General features: G+C 46.5%; 1 protein-coding gene across 7 annotated transcripts in view; it reads left to right on the top strand.

Annotated features, from left to right (window-relative positions):
• Tango5 (Transport and Golgi organization 5) overlaps positions 1-20610 on the top strand; it is a 39909-nt gene that overhangs the window by 3906 nt on the left and 15393 nt on the right. For 5 of the 7 annotated variants that reach the window (XM_050168931.3, XM_050168947.3, XM_055065527.2 and 2 more), the window contains exons 2-6: positions 5176-5459; positions 8804-8894; positions 10147-10257; positions 11820-11899; positions 14045-14132. In XM_050168931.3, coding sequence (XP_050024888.2) covers positions 5176-5459; positions 8804-8894; positions 10147-10257; positions 11820-11899; positions 14045-14132 — 654 coding nt within the window. Of the gene's footprint in view, positions 1-1496; positions 1670-5175; positions 5460-8803; positions 8895-10146; positions 10258-11819; positions 11900-14044; positions 14133-20610 lie in introns of all 7 variants that reach the window. The other 2 variants (XM_055065521.2, XM_055065520.2) reach the window with 1 other exon arrangement.

The following is a 20610-nucleotide window of genomic DNA, read 5'->3' as shown; positions in this document are numbered from 1 at the left end:
TCAGTGGTACATGACTGCAGGGAAAGCTTAGGCTGTTGTAGTTCCTTATGTTGCGCTAATTCTGCATGTAGTATCAAGTTCAAATTAAGGGAAGTGTTGTTTTGTACTTTCCTGAACAAGGGTGTCTGCAATAGATGCTTTTTGCAGTGAGTTTCACTACACTATGCTGTTACAAAAGATGTTGGTAGTAGCACTCCTTAGCAGGCTGAAGGGCAGCTGTAATAGGATAGGATAGATAAACTTTATTAAAAGAATAATAAGAATAATCGATAATGGCCGGGGCACCTACTCCAGGGCTCCGCAGGCTCTTGCCATCTTCTCAGCTCTCTGAATCAGTTTGAGCTGGTCATCGAGGGCCAAGCTGGACAGCAGTGCCTCCCATTGCTTCCTTGTGGTGTTTGAGTCATGGTGTTCTAGCGTGCACTCCCACGTAATGTGGTATAGGGTTGGTGTGGCCCCGCACCACGGGCTACGCACCAGGGTCCTTGTAAGCTGTGGGGTGCATGCAATGTAATATGTGTAGGTTCGTGTAAGTGCCTGTCTGGAGCCTGTGCCAGGCAGCGGCGTCCTCTGTCTTTAGATTTTGATGGGGTGGTGCATATCACAAGCGACTCCCTCTCTGGTAGTTCATGATGGCTGAATACTCGAGGTCGACAGGGTCTGGGTCTTCTGCAGCTGGCGTGATGAGTGCTCGGTTATGCAAGAATCCTCGAGCTGCTCTGTCAGCCTGCAGGTTACTCGTGATGCCAGTGTGGCCCAGTATCTAGATGATGGTTTGGGTGGTGATGTCCTCGGTGTGCTCCTTGAATATTTGGGCTAGGACTTGTGCAGCAGGTCTTCCGATTCTTCCCTGTAGGAAGTTGCGGCAGGCCTGCTCGGAATCCGTGAAGATCGTCAGTGGTTCGTTTGCGTGTTGGCTTTTGCGGATGGCTAATGAAATGGCCAGTTCTTCGGCTTCGGTGATCATGCAGGGGTGGGTCGATGGAGCGGAAGTAACATGGCCTTGGCGACCGCATACTCCTGCCACTGCACCCTTGTTCTTTGTTCCATACATGGCGGCGTCCGTAAAACAAGCTGTGGTATGGAACCTGAATGTTTTCTCCATGTACTGGGCCCTTGCTGTCCTCCTGCCGGAGTGTAGTTTGGGGTCCATGTTGCATGGTGTTGAGGTAATGTGATAGCTGTCCTGGACATGACGACATATCGAGCTGGTTTCTTGGGTTCGTATTGTTATAGCATGGAAGCCCAAGGCTTGTAGGACCTACCGGCCCATGCGAGTCTGCGCAAGTCTCTGTTATTGTGAGACGTAAAGGGCTTCTGTCAGTTCACTGAGAGTGTTGTGTAACCCTAGCGCCAATAATTCTTTAGTTTATGTACTCGTTGGCAGGCGGAGAGCGGTCTTGAAAGCCATCCTCAAGAGCGGGTCGACTTGTTTCATCTCGGACTGTGTGAGATGTGTGTGTGAGATGGCTGTATGTGATTCTGCTCACCACCAGGCTTCTGACCAGTCGGAGGATGTTCCCTTCCTTCATGCCTCTGTTCTTGGATGTTTCGCGGGAGATCATGTGTGATATCACCTCAACACTGGATTTGAAGAGGGCAAGCATGTGTGCGGCCTGCTGGTTGGACTGCAGCCACATGCCCAGCACCCTGAGCAATGGCTTCTCTGGTATTACGCACCCGTCGAGGTGCACCTTAGTTTTCTTGTTGGGTCTGTGGGGACCGTGTGTTTATCCCGACCTCGCCAGACTCGTAGGAGCTCAGATTTCTTGAGGAAGCATTGCAGTCCCCGTTGACTGACATGCTCTTGGATGAGGTGAGCTGCAGTTTGCAGCTGTTCATCTTTTTCAATAAGGGCACTGTTGTGGTCCATAGTGGAATGTTGTCTGCATAGATCGCATGCCGAAGAACTTTTATGTCCTGCAGTTTGCTTGTGAGGCCGATCATGGCGACGTTGAGGAGTGTGGGTGAGATGACAGCTCCTTGTGGTGTGCCCTTGTTGGGAAGGCGGTACACTGGAGTCTGGAACTCCCCCATCTTTAGCTCTGCCATGCGGTGGCTCAGGAAGCTCTGAACATACTTGTGCGTTTGCTCCGCGCAGTTGGTGTTCACGAGTCCATCTAGGATTCCTTGGTGGCTGACATTGTCGAAAGCCCCCTTTGATGTCGTTTGCTGGAAGGATGTGTTCTTTGCTGCGGGGAACGTTGCTGAGGACCTCTTCCTTGATTTGGAGTAGTATGTCTTGTGTGGACAGGCCTGTGCAGAAACCGAACATGGTGTCCGGCAGGTATTTGTTGTCGTCTAGGTGTCTCTGTAGTCACGTGTTTATAATTTTCTCATACACCTTGCCAAGGCAGGACGTGAGCAAGATGGGTCTGAGATTTTCAACTGCCAATTTCTCGCCCGGTTTGGGGATGATGATTATTCGTGTGTGTTTCCACATCACCGGCACCGTACCTTGTTCCCAGTGTTGGTTGAGAAATGTCGTGAGCATGGCAATGGACTTGTCGCTGAGGTTTCTGATCATGGAGTTAGTGATGCGGTCCGTGCCCGCCACTGTGTTACGGGTGGTGGCTGCGATGGCCACTCTCATTTCATTTTCTGCTGTCATTTCATTTTCTGTGATATGTTCATCCATTAGTGGGTTGGGTTGTCCTGTGTAGGATGTTGTACATGGTTGTGTGGGAGCGGGATCTCCATAGCACTTGGTCTTGATGGCGTCAATGAGGTTTTGCTCGCGACCTGGGTAGGTGTGTAGTAACCGCTCTCCCTGTGTCCTTCTTCTTTGGTTTTGATGGGGTCCAGGATAGCTTTGAGGATGTGCCACTTCTTGGCTGTATCCTGGTGGCCACTGAAGGAGTCGCAGAATCTATGCCAGTTTGCCGAGGAGAGTTGCATGGCATATTCTTTTGCTTCCACTGTTATTATAACTATGATGTGTCGTGTTATAACCATGATATGTTTGGCAACATTAATGCAATTCGCACTTGATCATATGATGGGCATGTAAATAGTGCACTTGTTAAGTGTCCTTACCAGTGGCACATAGCCAGTGCTAGGAGGGCATTCTGCATAGTGAGCTTGTTACCCATGGGCAACAAGAACTTGCACATGACCTAGTTCTAAGTGACCCAAGTTGGCATAAAAGGGGTTCATTGAAGAGCGGCACATATGGCACATATCCACTGGAACGTTACCCAGTGACCCAAGTTGGCAGCACATTAAGATTGAGAAAAAACCTGCCAAAAAAGACGCACACAGGAAACGTACAAGAAGACAGGAATGAGGCTGTACTACCAACTCTTTATTCGACAGAATGGGGCTCTAATTTAGAAAGGGCACTCTGTCACATGACCATCGCACACTCGGCATTATCGCAACCAACCGTCAAGGAAAAACCAATAAATTCCAAAGGCCACATGCACCTTCTATCTTCCAAGGGATTTTACATCTATTGTTACCTAAGCCCAGTGATGAATATGTTAGTAATACCGATGCCAGATAATCATAGCAAAAGCAGAGTCACATGATCATAGCAATAGCATAGTCAAAAACAATAAAACAACCAAACAAAATCAACAGTACAACAAAGCAATAAAACAACGACCAGGAACACTTACAGTGCCTAAGAAAACCAACTGACCAAACACACCGAGCAGAACTGATCATGTCAAACCTAGCAGTTCCCTACTAAGTCCTTATGATCCTAAAAAAGATTGCATGAAGTCAATTTGCTTTCTTTGTAGTGCAACCGATGAGTCACTGCAACATGCTCTGGCTTTTTTACCAATAAGAAAGGCCTCCAGTACCTCATGTGCCAACTTATTGAGACTTCTGCCTCGAATACTCATCACCAAGCGCCGGCTCAGACTTGCACTCATTGCAGTGAAGGGGCAAATTCGACTTAGTTCTCTTTCCTAACAATTTACGGTGCTCCCATGCTCTATCATTGATACACCAGCCCATTTGGTCAATATAGACCTGCCCACATGTCAGTGGGATTTTATACCCAACACCAGCGGCACAGTCCACAGAGGGCTTGCCATGCTTCTTATCGCACTGGAGCTGCTGCTTCCTTTCGATGCGTGCACATAATCCACTCAGCTTTCTTGGGCCTGAGAATACAACAGGCAGTTCATACCTGACCACAACCTTTTTCAGGCTATGTGCCATGTGGTGCATATAGGGGACCACTTGTGGTTGCCTTTGTCCTGGCTTGTAACTGGTTTTCTTTCTTTCATTTTTCGTAATAGGGTCTTTGCCACTGCAGATATGACAGAGTATGGGAAGCCTGCCTTTTCATGTCTGCCAATCTGAATGCTAAAGCTGCCCCAAACCATGTGAGCACAGGACTTAATCTAAGCAGATTCTAGGCAAAGCGAGTTGATAACCCTTTTAAGTCTTGTTATGGAGCCATCAGGAAGCAATTCTTTGTCCTGGGAAGATGCATCCAGCAGACACGCCCTCCTAAATGCTTAATGTTAACATCCAAAAACTGCAAACAATTGTTGACCGGCAATTCATGGGTAAAGAAAGGGCCTTTCCTATAAACAAAGAAAGGCCTTTCCCAGCACATAACCAGTGTCACATACCCAGGGCCACTTACCCAAATTGGTCCATTGGTTGGTTTCGATCCCAGCTCCCTTGGCACAGCAGCCCAATGCTCTACCTATTAGACCATGGACTACCCAGTGACCCAAATTTACATGAAAGACATTAGCCGAGGACAACCAGACATACCGCAAACTGGGTGAAGCTCCCGAAGAATGCTAATCGCATTAGAAGATTCTACTATAGGAGTGGAGTCGAGATGTGCCCCCAAACTTCTCTCCAAAATTGACTGGAAACATACACAATGGTGTTCTCCTGTGTGTTTCCCTCAATGTTGCCTTGAACGCGAGTGCAGCAGAAAAGCAGTGAAAATAGGTACTATGGTGCCATTCTCATGGTGCTGGCAGGGCCACTGTGCATGCACAATTACCATCGTGAAATAGGTCTAGCTATTCTTCTGTCCGATGAAACGTTGCAGTCTTCCTCACATTGCTTGTTCTTGGCCTGATCCATTGTGCAGTAATATTTGGCTATATCGCTACCTGTTCTTTCAGTAAGTGTTTATAAAATGTTGCCTACTGTCTGGTGGATAAGCTTAGTGTGCATGTTTATGGGCCCTGTCAGGTGAAGCGATTGGAAAAGTGGGACCAGGACCAGATGGCAGCCGATGCAAGTGATTCCACCAAGGTAGAGTTGGCAGTGCGCCAGCGCAAGACGTCCGAGTCCCTAGGTGGGGTGGCCAATGGAGGCCTGGCCTCTTCCGCCAGCTCGCAAAAGGAGGCCCTGCGCATGGAGCTGCTGGCTGGCTGTGTGGACCGCAAGAGCCTGGTGCTCTGGCGAAGACCCATCATGACATTGCGCTATTTCTTCAGTGAGCTCTTTGTGCTTGCCCTTGACATGGGTGTCAGGTGAGCAAACATCCTCTCTCTTTCTGCATCCCTCACTGACATTACGATTTGCAGAAAATTTGAATACAGGCTTAAGGGGACACTAAATTAGTTAAGGCTAGTTGTCTGTTACTTTTGAACTCTATTTGTGACTTCCTCAAAGAAATAAAGTGTCATGTTAGAATCCCATGCCCAGGTTGCACTGCCAATGACAGCATGGCTCTATGAGAGTAGGAAATCAGGCTAGTTGGTTTGCATGTACCGTAGCAAACAGTGTTGACAAGAAAGAAATACAAAGAAGATGAGCTGCCTATCAATGATGGTGTTATATAACATGGAATTATCTGGAAAGAATGCACCATTAAAAAAAAAGAAAAAGGCACAAAGAGGCAATCAACGGTGAACAGTTGCATTACTTGACAGGTGTTATTACCAGTAAAAAGTGGCACGTAAGAAAGTGGTTAAAAGCAAATGTGGTCATTGGTCTCCAAGAATGCTCAAGCAAGGAACACAAGACTAATGTACTACAAATCTTCAAAAAGACACTTTGTAAACATGTTAAGAGAAAAGGAATCAAAGGCCTGTGTAAATGCATCAGCTGAAAATGAGTACATGAATTTATAGACATGATGTGGTGGTAACGGTCACTCGTCAAAGGAAGCTATTTTATTGTTCGGGATACTTAAAAACTATTTGTCAAAGAGCCTATGGATGCAGTTTAGGATGCAGCCTATGAAATGCAGCACACTTGCTTATGAAGGTGTGCCATCCATTTTTGTGGATGGTGTATGTTTCCCATATTTGGACAAGTGCGTGGTGGTCCCGAAAATTCTTTATGCTGAGCACTTGATCAAAAACCGGAAAACATACATATTTGCTAGTGATGCGTCTGCCATTAATGCACCTACCAATTTGTCCCATATAAAATTTTCTGCAGATGAGGGCATGTCATATGTGTTCTTTTTGCAGCATTGCTTAAAACAATTTCTGTGGTTTTTATTGCAACATGAGCTGATTCTTACCAATTTACAGGCTTGCACAGTGCAGTTAAGCAGTTTGGTTGAATAAAAAAATAGAACTGCGCACCTGCACTTATTATTTTTTTTTACTCTCTGGGAGGCTTTATGACTACATGGTATTACAGAAATGCATGAGAGACGTTGCTTTTTTTACTTTTTGATGGTTCCTTGGTGAATGCTGATTCGAAGTCATTGCTGAGCTGTGTAGGAGTTCATTTGGGAAGTCAATATATGGGAAGCATGGCACTTGTGTTTCGAAGGTTACATTTATCTGATGGTGGCAGGACCTGTATAGTGTGCATTTGAAAGTGGTAATGGAAATCCCCCGCTTGATCAGCTTGGAATGTGCTGAAGAATTAAGGAGCAGGCTTTTCTTGGAGCGTTGGGGTGTACCTCCAGCATATGTGATCACTTTGTAAGATGACCTACATACTGTATCTAAGAACTGAAGTTCACAAGCCCCCCTCTTTTTTTTTTTTTTTTTTTTTTTCTTGTGAGGCTTGAGAGACTGTTTTCTAAATGCCTTGAATAAGTTCTGTATATTCAAATGATTGCATCCAGTGAGAAGGTCGCATGATAGTCGTCTCCATACCTGCACACCTTGGACACAGTTGACTCCCTTAGGTTGGCGTCTAGGTCTTCGTTGCACTGTGCTAGAAGCAAGTCATGCAGCACAGGGGCCAGACAGGATCTGATGCGTACTTTTTCTTTTTAGACGTTTAGCTTCCCTTGGAAGTTCGCTATGAAGCAGCAAAGTTAAAATGTTGGCAGTTCTCGAATATGGCCAATGCTTGCACCCTCAGGCTTATTCCACAAGTCATCTCATAGTAGTGAGCACACATGTTCGCTCTTCCTTGTTCTTTTGTGTGCACTGTTCACCATGGTATCAGTATGACGTTGGAGGTCTCACATATTTGGGCTGTTTTTGTACATGAAGGCTTAAAAAAAGTCTGACACCTAAGCACTTTTTATGAGTTGTGAATGCGAAAGCGTTAATGTCCATCTGAATGCTGCTGCACGGTCCTTGTAGTTGTGAATGCCTCGTGGGCAAGCGAGCATGTTAGGATGCTTGGCGTGTTTTGATTTGGCCTCGCCAAGGCACAGTTAGAATGCAGGCAAGAGCGTGCATGGACAAGGAACATCCCGATAAAACAGGCTTCTGAGAGTGAGAGCGAAGGTGATATAGCACCGTGCCAATACCCTCTCGTCGACTAGCCTGGTATTGCATGTTACAGGCCACCTGGTGCTCCCAGGATTTCTACAAAGCGGCTCGGAGGCAGTTCCTCGCTATTCCCCTTCTCACTATAGAATGAGCCAAATTATAGTTAAGGAGATACTTTTTGTATCGAGGACAATACGTCCAGCAAAGTAGGCTGTCATTGAATCTAATTTAGGGATCTAGGAGATCTTGTCAACTGCGTAGTGCCGGATTCCCTGAAGATGCGATAGTGTGTGTGCTCTGGCTGAGAACCTAATTTATGAGGTCCAGCAACACCGACAGCCCACTGATTGATTTGAACAATAGCACCAGGTGTGCCCAGTGCTGGTGCCATACATGCACCGCCCCAAGAAGGTAGCGGGAAAGTTGGGTGTTCTGGTCATTTTCACGGCACCACAAAAACTATTGAGAATTTGCCACATGATGAATGAAAGTCAACATACTGACGCTTGTTTGAAAAAGAATGCCACACACCTTGTTGACTGCCATGTGGCTGTGTTTTACATGATTCCGCTATCGTTCGCCAAGTGCTATATTGGCCAAACGGGTCGGTGTTTAAAGGATCCCTTGAGGGAACATGGGGCAGATATCAGTGCCTTAGTGGCTGGTGGTCATGTGGCTGATCATTGCCATACGTGCTCATACACCGTGCAGTTTCAAAGCACCTGTGTGCTCGGGTGGCTCCAGAGACAGGCCGATAGAAAAATATTCGAAGCGTGTTGTAATCAAAAAAGCGGGTGATAGGTGTGGCCCTGACTCTCGCCAAGAAAGATTGTTTGTATCTGGAAAATAACCTTTCCATCGACTTGTTCTAATTGCTCCTGTGTTAGAAGGGGGGGGGGGGGGGGGGAGTGGGAAGAATGAACGTTGCTTTCTTGCATCTAGGTTCTGTGCATCCCATGAATCCTATGTTTCTTTGTAGTAAAAATTCAATTGAAGTCTAGTGTTCTGTCCTGTGAGCTTCTTGCTGTTGTCCGATGACTTTTTCGCACTAGTTAATGATGTCTGAAGTCTGCAATAAGCACCAAATAGCCCAATTGTCTTCTCTAATTGTGCATAATCTGTGTTTGCTATTGTGTTTTATCTTGTTTGGCTGTTGGTGTAGACAATGTTGTACTTCCATGCAGGCTGTGGCGGCATAGGAAACAAGTCATGGCTGCATTGTTAGTGTTCCTTCTATGCACTATTGCCTACTACATTGAAGGATCTCATCAAAAGGTAGGCAGCCCTTGTATAAGCTTTGCATTAATGTTGTTAAAGCTGTGACAGAAATGGCCAATGCATTGCTTTTATTGCTCATCTTTCAATCATTCATGCTGAGAAAAGAGTGTTAGGCAAAGGCATGGAGAAAAATGTCATTGCATGAAAAAATTGTAGCCTGTTCATTACTGTACATTTTGGGAAATTCTTGCCCGAAAATATTCCTTGGTCTGTGCCTTAGAATTACTGCTGAAAACCAAAGTTTAACTACACGAATTGTAAGCACTCTTGAGCTTTCCTGGCACTAAGTATTTTGTGTTTTCACTTTTTACCACACCTTTACTTTTTTTTTTAATTGCAATGTTTCAGCTTTTTGGTGTGTCCAGGGAAGTGCCCAATATATTGTACACTGGTCCTCTAGGTAGTTTTTCTCACCATGCATAGGGTCTGCATGTACTTTGTATTGTTGCGAGGGCTAAGTGATTGGACTTGCAGGATGTGTTCTAGTATTAGCCAACACATGGCTATCTAGGGAGCCACAACTGTTTACATAACTGTATAGTGTTCAATATTCCATAGTGAATGGTGAGCCGATGCAGGGTTAGGAAGTGAATGGTGAGCTGTGCAGGCTATCGTGGTTTGGAACATGTGCAATCTATTGGTTTCTGTGTCAACTTGTTGATACCTGGTGTTGTTAGTTGGACTGCGAAATGTTTGAGGCCATATTGCAGTTGATCGCTGGCATTCAGGTAGATCGATTGCCAGCAATATTCGCAAGGCTAGGTCCGCCTGCAGCAAGCAACACCCTTCCTCCTCCTTTGGTGCAATATTGGTACAGCTTTAGGGGGGCTAATGGAAGTAAGCACAGTGGCAAAAATGAGACTGTTGGAACTGTTGCATTTGACTTTCCACAATATTTGGAGCACACTTAGTGGCTTGCTTGTCACTAGAAGCAGTCAAACATGAGATTACCCCTATTTATGATGCAATTTTCTGCAGCAGTATTATGGGCAAGGAAGTTGGAACAATGTAGTGACTCAGTTTTGTCTCGGACATGTTACTAACATACCAATGGGCCAGATATATAACTAAAAAATGGAGCATTGCTCACTTTTTTTTCTATTTAAGGCACTTCGTTCTGTTTTATTAGTCTGAAGTGTATATCGTTGTGCAAGAGGTGTGCAAAGTGTGTATTGTTTTGCTTTTTTTTATGGAATGTGTGTAGGAATGGTTGGCATCGTGGGTGATTATTTCGCCTCTTTTTCTGCAGTACATACTGTTCGTAGAGAAGAAAATGCTCTGGTGTGCCTATTGGGTGGGCCTTGGAGTTCTGTCTTCTGTTGGCTTGGGGACAGGTCTACACACATTTCTGTTATACCTGGTAGGTACACATTGTACCAAATATATTTTGTTTTGTCGAGGCAAAAAGTGATGAAATAATGACTGCTTTATTGACGAAATTCATGCTTTGCCTCTGTGGATTTGGGGCTATGCAAGGATGAAATGTACAAGATTGTGTATCATAAAATTTCAAGCTTGGTCATGTTTATGTTGTGAGCGCTAGGTGACAAGCCTGCATTTGCTCTTCTGCATCCTCCTCCTTGCTAAGTGCTTGCTGTCTTCACGTTAGTTTTTCTGACGCTTGTGCCATGCAGTCCACCATACCAACTTTGTTTATGAAGTTTTGAAGCCACTTTTAACATGTACTGGCATGAATGTAAAAATTTGGCTCACAGGCCCAGAGTTTGGGAATGTGTAATGGAGTTTGGGAACAGTGTCGCTCTCTCTCCTGGACCTCGGTGTATGTTACAGGCATGTTACAGCCATGCAGCAGAGCCTGGCAACAGGTACTGTAACTTTTGGAGCAAGTTGCTTGGAAACTTTTGATGAAGGCTGTACTCAACATGCTCATTATTTAAGCTTCTGAATCCTAAGGCCAGGGACCATGGTACATATTCATGCCATAACTAGCTATGAGGCAGACTGAAACACCTCCTCTGGCATTTGAATTTTCCAGTAACGCTGAGTGGCTATGTACACTAATCTTACTTTAGTTTTGTAGGTGGAATTTATATGTGCTCATATCCCATTGCATCCACTTTATAGCTGTGCAACTTGTGAGTGTGTTTCTGTCTGACAACTCTGATTTTGCCACGTAATAGTCCCTGAGATTGCAGAACACAACGCTATAGCTGTATCCAGATGCTCTGTCTTCCCATTTTGTTAGATCTTGTGGGGATCTAGTTGCATTCCCGCGCCTCATCCCCCAGCTCACGTGTTGTGCTTAGCTTGATATCCAGGAACCGCCACCGTAATGGCAACATGGCGGACACGGCTAGCGCACCAGAGCTTATCTCCTGCGCAAACCGCGCGTCTCCCTCTCGGGATCGAGGCACCGTGCGAGCAAGTGTCTCTGGGACGTGCCCTGATTGACCTCCCGAGTGGCGGCCCGCGGGTGCCCTCTCCACCCAAGCTCTCTTGCACTTAGCGCTTCGTTGCCTCGGCAGATGCTCACAGGCTTGCAATGAGGTGGTTACATGGGACCTTTGCTCCCATGACTTCTTGTTCGCGTGCTTGGTGGACTGCTTCCTGGTTAGCCCTAGTGCAGCGGGCGTGCATATTCGATTGATCTTGCAGTGGGCCTTTGCCCGTAAGCGCCGTGACTGTCGCACTGTGCTGTATCTTGGGTGAATAAACCCTTGCTTGTTCGCGATCTGACTCTGGAGCCTTCTCTGTGCTGTATCGGAGAGTCGATGAACCCTGCTGTAGCGCCTTTGTGCGTTGCAGAGTGGAGGAGCGTCGTGTCCTTTTCTGACCGTCGCTTGTAGGGTGAGCCTTGTGCAAACCCATCTCCATAATCTGCCAGACCTTTTTGTGCATGTCTCTTATCATATTTAGGTAATAGTGGTTTGCATTGTACAACCTATTGTTCCTGTTCCCCAGGGCCCTTACATAGCTGGAGTAACATTAGCAGCTCACGAGTGTGGCACTGTGGATTTTCCTGAACCTCCTTACCCTGATGAGTAAGTACACAGCATGTCCATTGTGTCATGGCATTAACTACCATGTTGTTGATATTGTTAGCTGCAGTATACCGTGCATAGTCCAAGTTGCAGTTGTAGTGAGTGTAGAAGATCCTTGTGCTCAGTCAGTATTTGATCTGTGCCAAAATAGTGCTGGGTTCCTGTAATGGTGCTTTTAGATTTGGTCAGTAGGCAGTGCATGGTAACAAATGTGCTTGTATGTGAGCTGCCTTTTTGTAGCTTAAGTTGCAAAACATCTATCAGAAATGCAGGCTAATGTTGCTTTGAGCAAGTCCTATTTTGATGGCTCATTACTACATGGTAAAACAAAGTTTCACACATAATTAAGAGCAATAGTGATTGGATGCTACAAAAAGTGCTACAAAAGCACATGGAACAGTTATTAGCATTTGTAAATTACAGCTTTTTTATTGTGAAAAACATTAAGTGGCATTTGCATAAACGGCTTGGGCAAAAATATCCTTGCACACCGGAGCCATTGTCTAATTAGCTGCAGGGCAAAATGCGGTGACGGTGACTGCTTAAATCGCTGATCTCTACTGTGTTTTGCTGGCTGCTGCTCGCTGAGCCAGGTGCAGGTGAAGCCAGCAGAAGCGCAGTGCCGTGCAGCAGGTTGTCCCAGAAGCAGTGTTTATACTGCACTTACTAGTACATGCAGTCAGATAGTATTGTGGATGTACCAATTTTTCTTCATGGTTTTCTGTGTTTTAGGTTGTGTTCTTGTCTCTGCGTGTCCGGTAAGAACTTTTACGATAATGTGAACCCGTATGCGATAGTTCTTTTCCTTACATAAAGGGTTTCCTCAATCACGAACGCTGTCGGCGCTGCGATGAAAAATTCTGGACGTCTTCTCAAGACTTCTTGGGCTTGCTACAGTAGTCTATGGCACAAGAAGCAGCTATTTTAGGCAAAGAAATTAACAAATGCTAAACTCCCATGCACCCAAAGTGCTGCTGCAAAGTTGTGAAGCGCCAACTTCTGGGACAAGGCTGGCTTCAGTCGAGGGCACTCGATGCGCTATCCGGCTCTCTGTAGTAGAGATCAGTGGCTTAAATTGTGCGTTGGAAGTGCAGTACACTTATTTTGATGACTGAAACAAACAGTGCTTGAATACCATATTTGCTCGTATAAGGCCCTCACTTTCTTTCCGTTTATTTTACAGGGTGCGCGTTTTACTCGAGGCATGTTTATGACTACTCATTGAAGCCTTGAACTGTGCTCAGACTACAATGAAGCATTATGCAACCACTGGCGAACGACTATGAACATGTATTCAGTTGTTCTCATTGCTTCTGCTGCCATTAACGTTTGAAGAGTACACCTCGTCGGCGCTGTTCCAAAGCTGATCATGTCATCCATTAATGTTTGAGATTCCCGTTGCCTTGAAGGCTCTTGACGATGTTATCAAACGAAACTGCATGCCAGGCATTCAAAATTTGTGCACATGCAGCCAGAAGCATGATGCAGCTAAACCTGACTGACAACATGCCTCAGCACAGCCAACACATTTGAAGCACACACGATCTATGCCTCCAGCCAGTTTATGCTGGATGTGCGTGATAGGGATTTGGTGGGATGTGGCGACGAGGACGATTCCATTGTTGGAATGTCAGTAACTGGTGCCATCCACTAGTTGCTTGCAAAAAAACCAGCATATGGGCGTGGCCTCCGAGATTGCAAAGGCGCACCACTGCGATCTCCGAGGCTATGCAGGCACGTCATGTTTGTGACACTCGGTGAAGCCTCTTTTCCTCAATTTTAGCACTCCAAAATTGGCCGCGGGCCTTGCATGAGTAAATACACAATACTTGTGCAAAAATGCCAATCTATTAATTTTGTGCTGTTCTTGTTTACTCTTGTAACTGCTGTAATTAAAATTGTGTAGCTTGAGGAAGTTGGACTAAGCTAGGTGTGCTCATACAATGCACTCCCCTTCGAGTGAATTCTGCAGCACGTGTCTCTAAACTTTCTCATGCGACAGCCTTCAAGTGATACTACTGCCTAGTGACACCCGCTCAAAGTGGTACTTAATTTGCCCATGTGGTTGGGGCACTATGAATGACTGGATTTCATATATCAGCATTAATGCGTATGAGGAGTGAACATGGCTATTTGTGCTTGCAGGATAATCTGCCCTGAGGAGTCTAGTCCTGGTGCCCATGTAGGCATCTTGAAAGTGATGAGCAAAGTGAGACTAGAAGCATTTATGTGGGTGAGTGAAATGCATGCATTATTTATCTTCTAGCTGAATTGCATTTGTTGAAACTCTTACTTAATGCTGGGTTACCCGTATAGTTTCATGATCTGTAAGTGGTGTGCGCGTGTCTGTTCGATTTGTCATCCTGGACTATATTCAGGACTGCCTGAGGCATTGTGTACACCAGTGCTCATTAGCTGCAAGCGCAGCACCTTGGGCATCCCTGGGCACCCCAGGATGACAAATCAAAGGCACCTTGTACAGTGACATGTGTTCTTCTCCTAAAAACTGTAACAAATTATTTTGTGCTTACTGCTGCTTTGTTTCGGCTCATGTTTCACAGTGAGATCACATTTTATGGTTAGGATTGTTAAACGCTATATAACTTCTACTAGCCTTGTTTGCCAAGAAGAAGAATGTGAAGTTGCTCTCATCTGTGCTTCTTGTAATGAGTGATGTCCAAAATATGGCGGGTATGACATTTCCTTGTCACTTCAAGCTTCTGCAGCATGGCTGACCATGGCGTTCAAAATTAGTTTTTATTAACTCCTTAACAGCCAATGACGAGATAACTCGCTATCGCAGTGAGCCTCCTCTAGCACAAATGACGAGTTAACTCTACATGAATTTTTGGCAATTTTGGCACGTGCGGACGTGTTTAGTTTCTTGAATGTGCAATGAATTTCGCTGTTTTCCTTTCATTTTTTTTTTTTTGCACTTATAAAAAAAAAATTTATTAATTTGTCACGGCAGTTAGGGGCTAATCACTGGGAGGTGTGATGTGGACACCAAGAAACGTGCAGGTAGGGGCAACTTCACTATATTTACTTGACAAATTGGGCAAGGAGTGGTGCAAAGTGCGTTGAATTATCCGGACCATGAAACATGGTCTTGCTGTGCAATTTGAGCAAATCGTAAGCGTGCAAAAGCTTTTTAAAATATTTTCAATGGAAGAATGCAGGTCATTGCATTTGAAGTCCTTTGCCCTTGAGTAAAGCTCAATTTCGCACTCGAAACCAGTTCTGTAGGTTAGTCGTGTTAGAAGAAAGGTGTGCAGACAGGCACAATAAGAGAAAAACGGAAAATGCAGACGGCGTTTGTGTTGTCCGTATCTTTCTTATGTCCGTGTCTGCACTCTTAAGTTTTTTCTAACATGAATTCTTACCAACTAGCTCAACTTTCTGTTGTTCCAGTTTTAAAGGAATTCATTTGAACCTGATTTACTTCCTACTACAGTAAAACCTCGTTAAACCATACCCGCTTAAACAGTAGTTTCTTTTTAAAAGTAGTACTAAAGTCAAATCCTCGACTCAGCGGCCATTGAACATAATGTGTTTTGTATCCACATAAACCGTACCAGCTTATTGCGTATGCATTGGTTAAAACATAGCGTTTGCAGTTTTCGTCAAGCAAACAAGGCGGTGCGTCTTCTCCATCAGGCGGCCCGGGAGAACAACAAGCCTCAGAGATCGGAACAATGGCCTCCAAGCGCCCTGTGCGTTTGCACGTGAAGCCACATTAACATCAACATCATTTCGACGCCGTGCCAGAGAGCGTTGTGGCGTCGTGCTAGTGAGGGCTCGCGTCATGCCGAAGCTCGGATAAAAAAGACGCCGGGTGCTCAGCATAGAAGAAAAATTAGGCACCGTCTGTGCTATCGAACGTGACACGAAGAAGCCGGCGCTGGCACGCGACAGGGATCTGCTGTTGACTACGGTGTGTGGCATTTGGAATGCGAAAGAGTTGCTCGGCAGCGCTGCTGCGACCGCGAATAGATGTCGGCTACGAGGTTCGACTTTTCGTCCTCGTTGCCTCTGTTGTTGCCAAAGTGTCGACTATCGACAGTGATGAGGACGACACGGAAAGCGACAGCATGGGCGATTCAGGCCCGACAGTCGGCTTTTTCGATTTTCCACTTCTGGCTACCCGCGGGCTGCCAGAGCTAGCTAGAGTGTCTTCGTTTTTCTCTGGTTGCTCCGCCCACCGCGCTACGCACTTCCGCCGGGTGTTCATTTTGCTCACGCTGGACGGTTCTGGCTACCCGTGGGCTGCCAGAACCTGCCAGGACGATTTTGGTCTGGCTGCTCTCTGGAAGTTCGCTGGCTAGCACACAACTAAAAGAGGCGATGGGCGCTCGCCGCCATCTTTGCGGGGACATCACAGATTGCAACGCGGGCGCTTGAGGACTTAAATTTGCCTCGCTCAGCCAACTGTCTACGGTCATCTTCGGATTTCCTTACTTCTAGCGTTATCTTTCTAGGTGCTCAAGCTCCATTCTGCATTGCGAAGCGGTGTGATACGAGCAGTGGTGTACCGTTTGAAGCTTTCATGTGTGTATGTGTGTGTGTCCCCTGAAGGCTTCTTCCCGGCGGCGGTCAGCACGCTGCGCTCTTATGCGTGCATGTTATCTGCATCGTGTTCCACGCAAGTTGTAGACGCTTATTCATACATTGCGGTACATTTTGGTTTAGTCTTTCTCTAGTGGTCTTCCTTTTCACATATCTGGCGTATGTATATATCTCCTTTTCCTGCAGTTAGCGAAGGCTTTGCAGCTGGCTCGTGTTCGCTCCATCTCTCCGTCGTATGCTTCGGTGGCAACTTGAAACTGATATGTGTTCGACTGCAGGCCGTTGATTTAAGAATGCACTGATTGCATTCGGTACATTAGACACACGTACATTGGCTTATTGCTCTCATGATCGCGACCAATGTGTGAAACGTTTCGCTGGTCACAGGCGGCGTGCATTTTCATGCGTCAGCCGCGTCCCCAGCTCCTTAGGGTCGAAATGAGAAGCACAATCAGCCACAACAAACTTTCTGAAATCGAAGCCCAAGTAGGTTGGCACGAAATTTTATGCATATGAGATGTACCCGATAACCTGCTTTTTCATGTCTTGTGATGACACAGCACCAACTCATCAATGTCGCCAGTGGGGGACATGATCGCTGCGAGCAGGGATCCTCGAGATATTGCTTTCGAGTATACAATCACTTACGCGCCATCTCGTGTCTTGTCATGCGCCGCGTCGGTGGCCATCTGTTGCGCTGCGCAAGGTGAGGTTGGCCCAGTGCGCATCCTGCGCCGAGTCGCGCGAAAGTGATCGTATCCGTGAATGCAACTATATATTTTCAAGCTGGCAACGCATAAATTAGCCGACTACGCCGAGCGCGCGCCGGCCCCACTGGGCACTGCCATGCTGGTAGCATGTTTACCTTCAGCCAGCTGTCCCAGTGTTCCATTTTGCAAACTTCAGGCAGGTTTGAGTTGTCTTGGTATCCCAGCCCACGTGACTTCCTATCGGAACCGGAACTAGCTGGCTGCCATCTAGCTGCCAGCGGGCTGCCAGAACTCCAAAAATCGAAGAGGCCCAGTGGCCGAAGCTGTGCGTTATGTCAGCCTCATGAATGCAATCGTCGCGACAAGAACAGGGGCGCGATAACGTAACTCTATTTCAAACTCCGGTGCCCGGCAATGAAAAAGGCACCCTGGGACTTCTGCAGTACTACTACGCGCGTGCACGGAGCATACGTAACGCCAACGAGAAATCTGCCATGCGAGTGTTTGCCGAGAAGAGGGGGCTGCCTGAAAAGCTGGCACGCAGCTTCAGTAAGTTTGAGGCCGCTGTCGTCGTGCTAGGCCGCCGCGGCATCAAAGAAAATAGCAATTTTGTCGCGCAGTGAATAAATACTGCATGTTTTTTCCCCCTTTCATGGCACTCGCTCTCAGTTCCGTTTTCGACAGGTACATGGGCGATCTCATGCTATTTTGGTTAAACAGTACTACCGTTTAGTACGTACTTTTTCCGAGCTCTGGCCAACTACGGTTTAACGTGGTTTTACTGTATCTCTGAACACAGCTTTTTGCTGTGTGATGGTGTGTAGCAATTTGTAGTAGTGTTTACAAACCTTCAAAGTGACAACACTTTCCAGTTTTGTTAAAGGGGTCCTGAACCACCCTTCGGGCTTGGTGAAAAAACACATTCCGCAGATAGCATACGCTGCTGCCAACATCTCAGCCAGATGTTGCAGTCTTGCATGGTGCGTGGAGCTCGCAAGCAGAGTGAAAAGTCACCTTTTTCTCCGACGCTAGTTTTTCAACAGAAGCCTGCTCCTCAATTTTTTTGGATGGTTTATTTCGTAATATGGCAGATTCCCATACACAGCTGCTATTGGCCAATAGCTGATCTCAATCAAGAAGGGTGTTTGGATTAGTGTGCCTTCAACCTATCGTTCCTTCCTACATACTTCTGGAAGAAGCTGACTATTGTCTGCTCATGCTTGGCCGCAGCTGCCTGTGTAAGAATTAAACTTCGGCCACCCTGCTTATCAGTGTTGTAGCCGTCAGGTCTCGCTGATTTCGACTAGTTTTGAACTCTTAACTAGCCTCAAACCACATGAAACTTAAGGTCAGATGACATGCACGAATGCCAGCACTCTCTCACTCCTGGCCGCTCCTAGTTAGACGCCTTAGTAGACTTTGCTTTGTATTGAGCTGATATCGCTCCAAAATGCGCTAGTTGGATGTGGCTACTGTCCATTAGTCAAGCTGGTGAAGGACAAAGCTGGCCCGCACCACGTAGCACGACGAGACTGGAGCATATGAGCGCGAGCACGCTCAAGCCATGTTGTGCACAAAACAAATGCTGCGCATATGCACTACAGTTCCATGTAGCTGCTGTCTGCAACGTAGCGCAGATACTGTGGCCGCTGCAGGGCGCCTTGATGAGCCTGCTGACTGAGCATACTGTGGCTCGCTGAGGACAACCGCGTTTGACGGTTTGGCTTGTCATAGGTGCTAACATTGGAAGTAGTAGCATTGTGGGCACGCTTCACTCCACTCCATCGTAGCCTTCGCAATTCAAGTCAACGAAAAAAAGAGTGGGAGCACCACGTTTGGCCTGGATCAGCAGTTTTTCGGGCAAGGCAATTTGGCGGGAAGTTCTGACGTGTGCACTCTGTGAGAATTGTTGCAGCACAAGATGCCGACGTGTGTTGAGCCGGTAGGGCTTGAGTGACTCCAGACGTGCTTTGTCATTTTCCTATTTCGTAGTGCTTTAGGACGACGACAGGAAACTGAAATTAAATCAAGCTGAAACATGATGCTGCCACAGCAAAACAGGATACTCGCTTCACACCACCTGCAGCAAGGAACGGTGGCACGTTTGGGTTATCACATAATAAAAGTCTGCGGTATGTTTCCAATGGCACTACACCACACACACACTGTGAAACACATAGGTGAAGATGCTTATCACAGCAGGGTTGTGGCAATGGCTGTGAATGCGACTTGTGATGACCTCTGAGAAGATTTGCTGGCACCGTAAGAGAATACTGAGTGAGCACAGGCGTTCTGACGGGACACGGGCAGACGTGTAATGTGGGGAAGCTGCCGTGGTGGGCGCCTACTGCTCCCAATCATGCATGCCTTGCGCCTTTTCTTGTTCAAATGGGATCTAGTGGCCAGCAAACGTGTCATATGACTGCAGTTTGACTACGTACTGAACGTTGGTGCTGAAAGATCGTGTTTTCTGGGAACGTATTAACCTGTAAAAAAGAAGCATAACTGTATTAGGTCGTTCTTTGCGTTCTCTATTGTGAATGTTGGTGCCGGGAAATTGTACAAACAGGCCTTGCCGGGACACAGAAATGCTGTAAGCACAGATAAAACATGCAGAAGCTGAAGAAACAAAAGGGAAGCATGAGTTGGAAAATAACACAACACTTGCATGAAACCAACCAAACAAACTAGAATATTCAACCTTGTTCACTTGCCCCTCTCAGAAAACGTCAAACCTCCCTGCCCCCCAATCTCATCCAAGTAAGCTGGTTCATAAGTCTTCAGTGTATTGTGGGGTTCTCACCCGTGCTTTTGGGACAAAGAAACAGCAGAGTAGTGCAAACAATTACAAGGGCTTTTATTGCACCTTTCATAGACTAATGCCTACTAGTTGAGTTGCTATCCACAAAACATGCCGATCGGCGTGCGACAAATTGTGGAAGTCTGACTCACCATGACCAGATAGCGAGCGTATATGTTCGCCCCATGCTGGGCACTAACGCCTGGTCGTTTACGCATACGGTCACACGAACGGTGGCACGTTCGAACAATCGTGATCGTCTATTCTGGTGTAGGCCTCGCGAGACTGCCTCGCAGAAGCATGGATCAGCGCACGCGCAACACATCCTTGCTGCTTGCCGACCTGTAGCCAAAAAGGAAGAGCCTACTCTCTGTCGCACCCGACCAATCCTGCCAATAGGTGGCACTAGCAGCGCCACACTCGCACCATCTCTTGTAATGCACTGCAGCCAGACCGACCGCCGCCGGCACTAAGCTATGCAGAGAAGCCAGATTACAGGAGACGCGAGACATGCTGGGAAAAAAAAACATATAAGGGGACGCATGAGAGTTGTGTATCCCCACATCCCTCAACCTTAAATCACTACATATTCTAGTGAAACCTGTCTAACATTAATGCCTGCTTCCCGAACAAAA

The sequence above is a fragment of the Dermacentor andersoni genome, chromosome 3 (genome assembly GCF_023375885.2).
Source record: "Dermacentor andersoni chromosome 3, qqDerAnde1_hic_scaffold, whole genome shotgun sequence".
Classification (NCBI taxonomy): Eukaryota; Metazoa; Arthropoda; class Arachnida; order Ixodida; family Ixodidae; genus Dermacentor; species Dermacentor andersoni.
The sequence above is the reverse complement of the archived record's forward strand: the minus strand, read 5'-3'. Positions and strand labels throughout refer to the sequence as shown.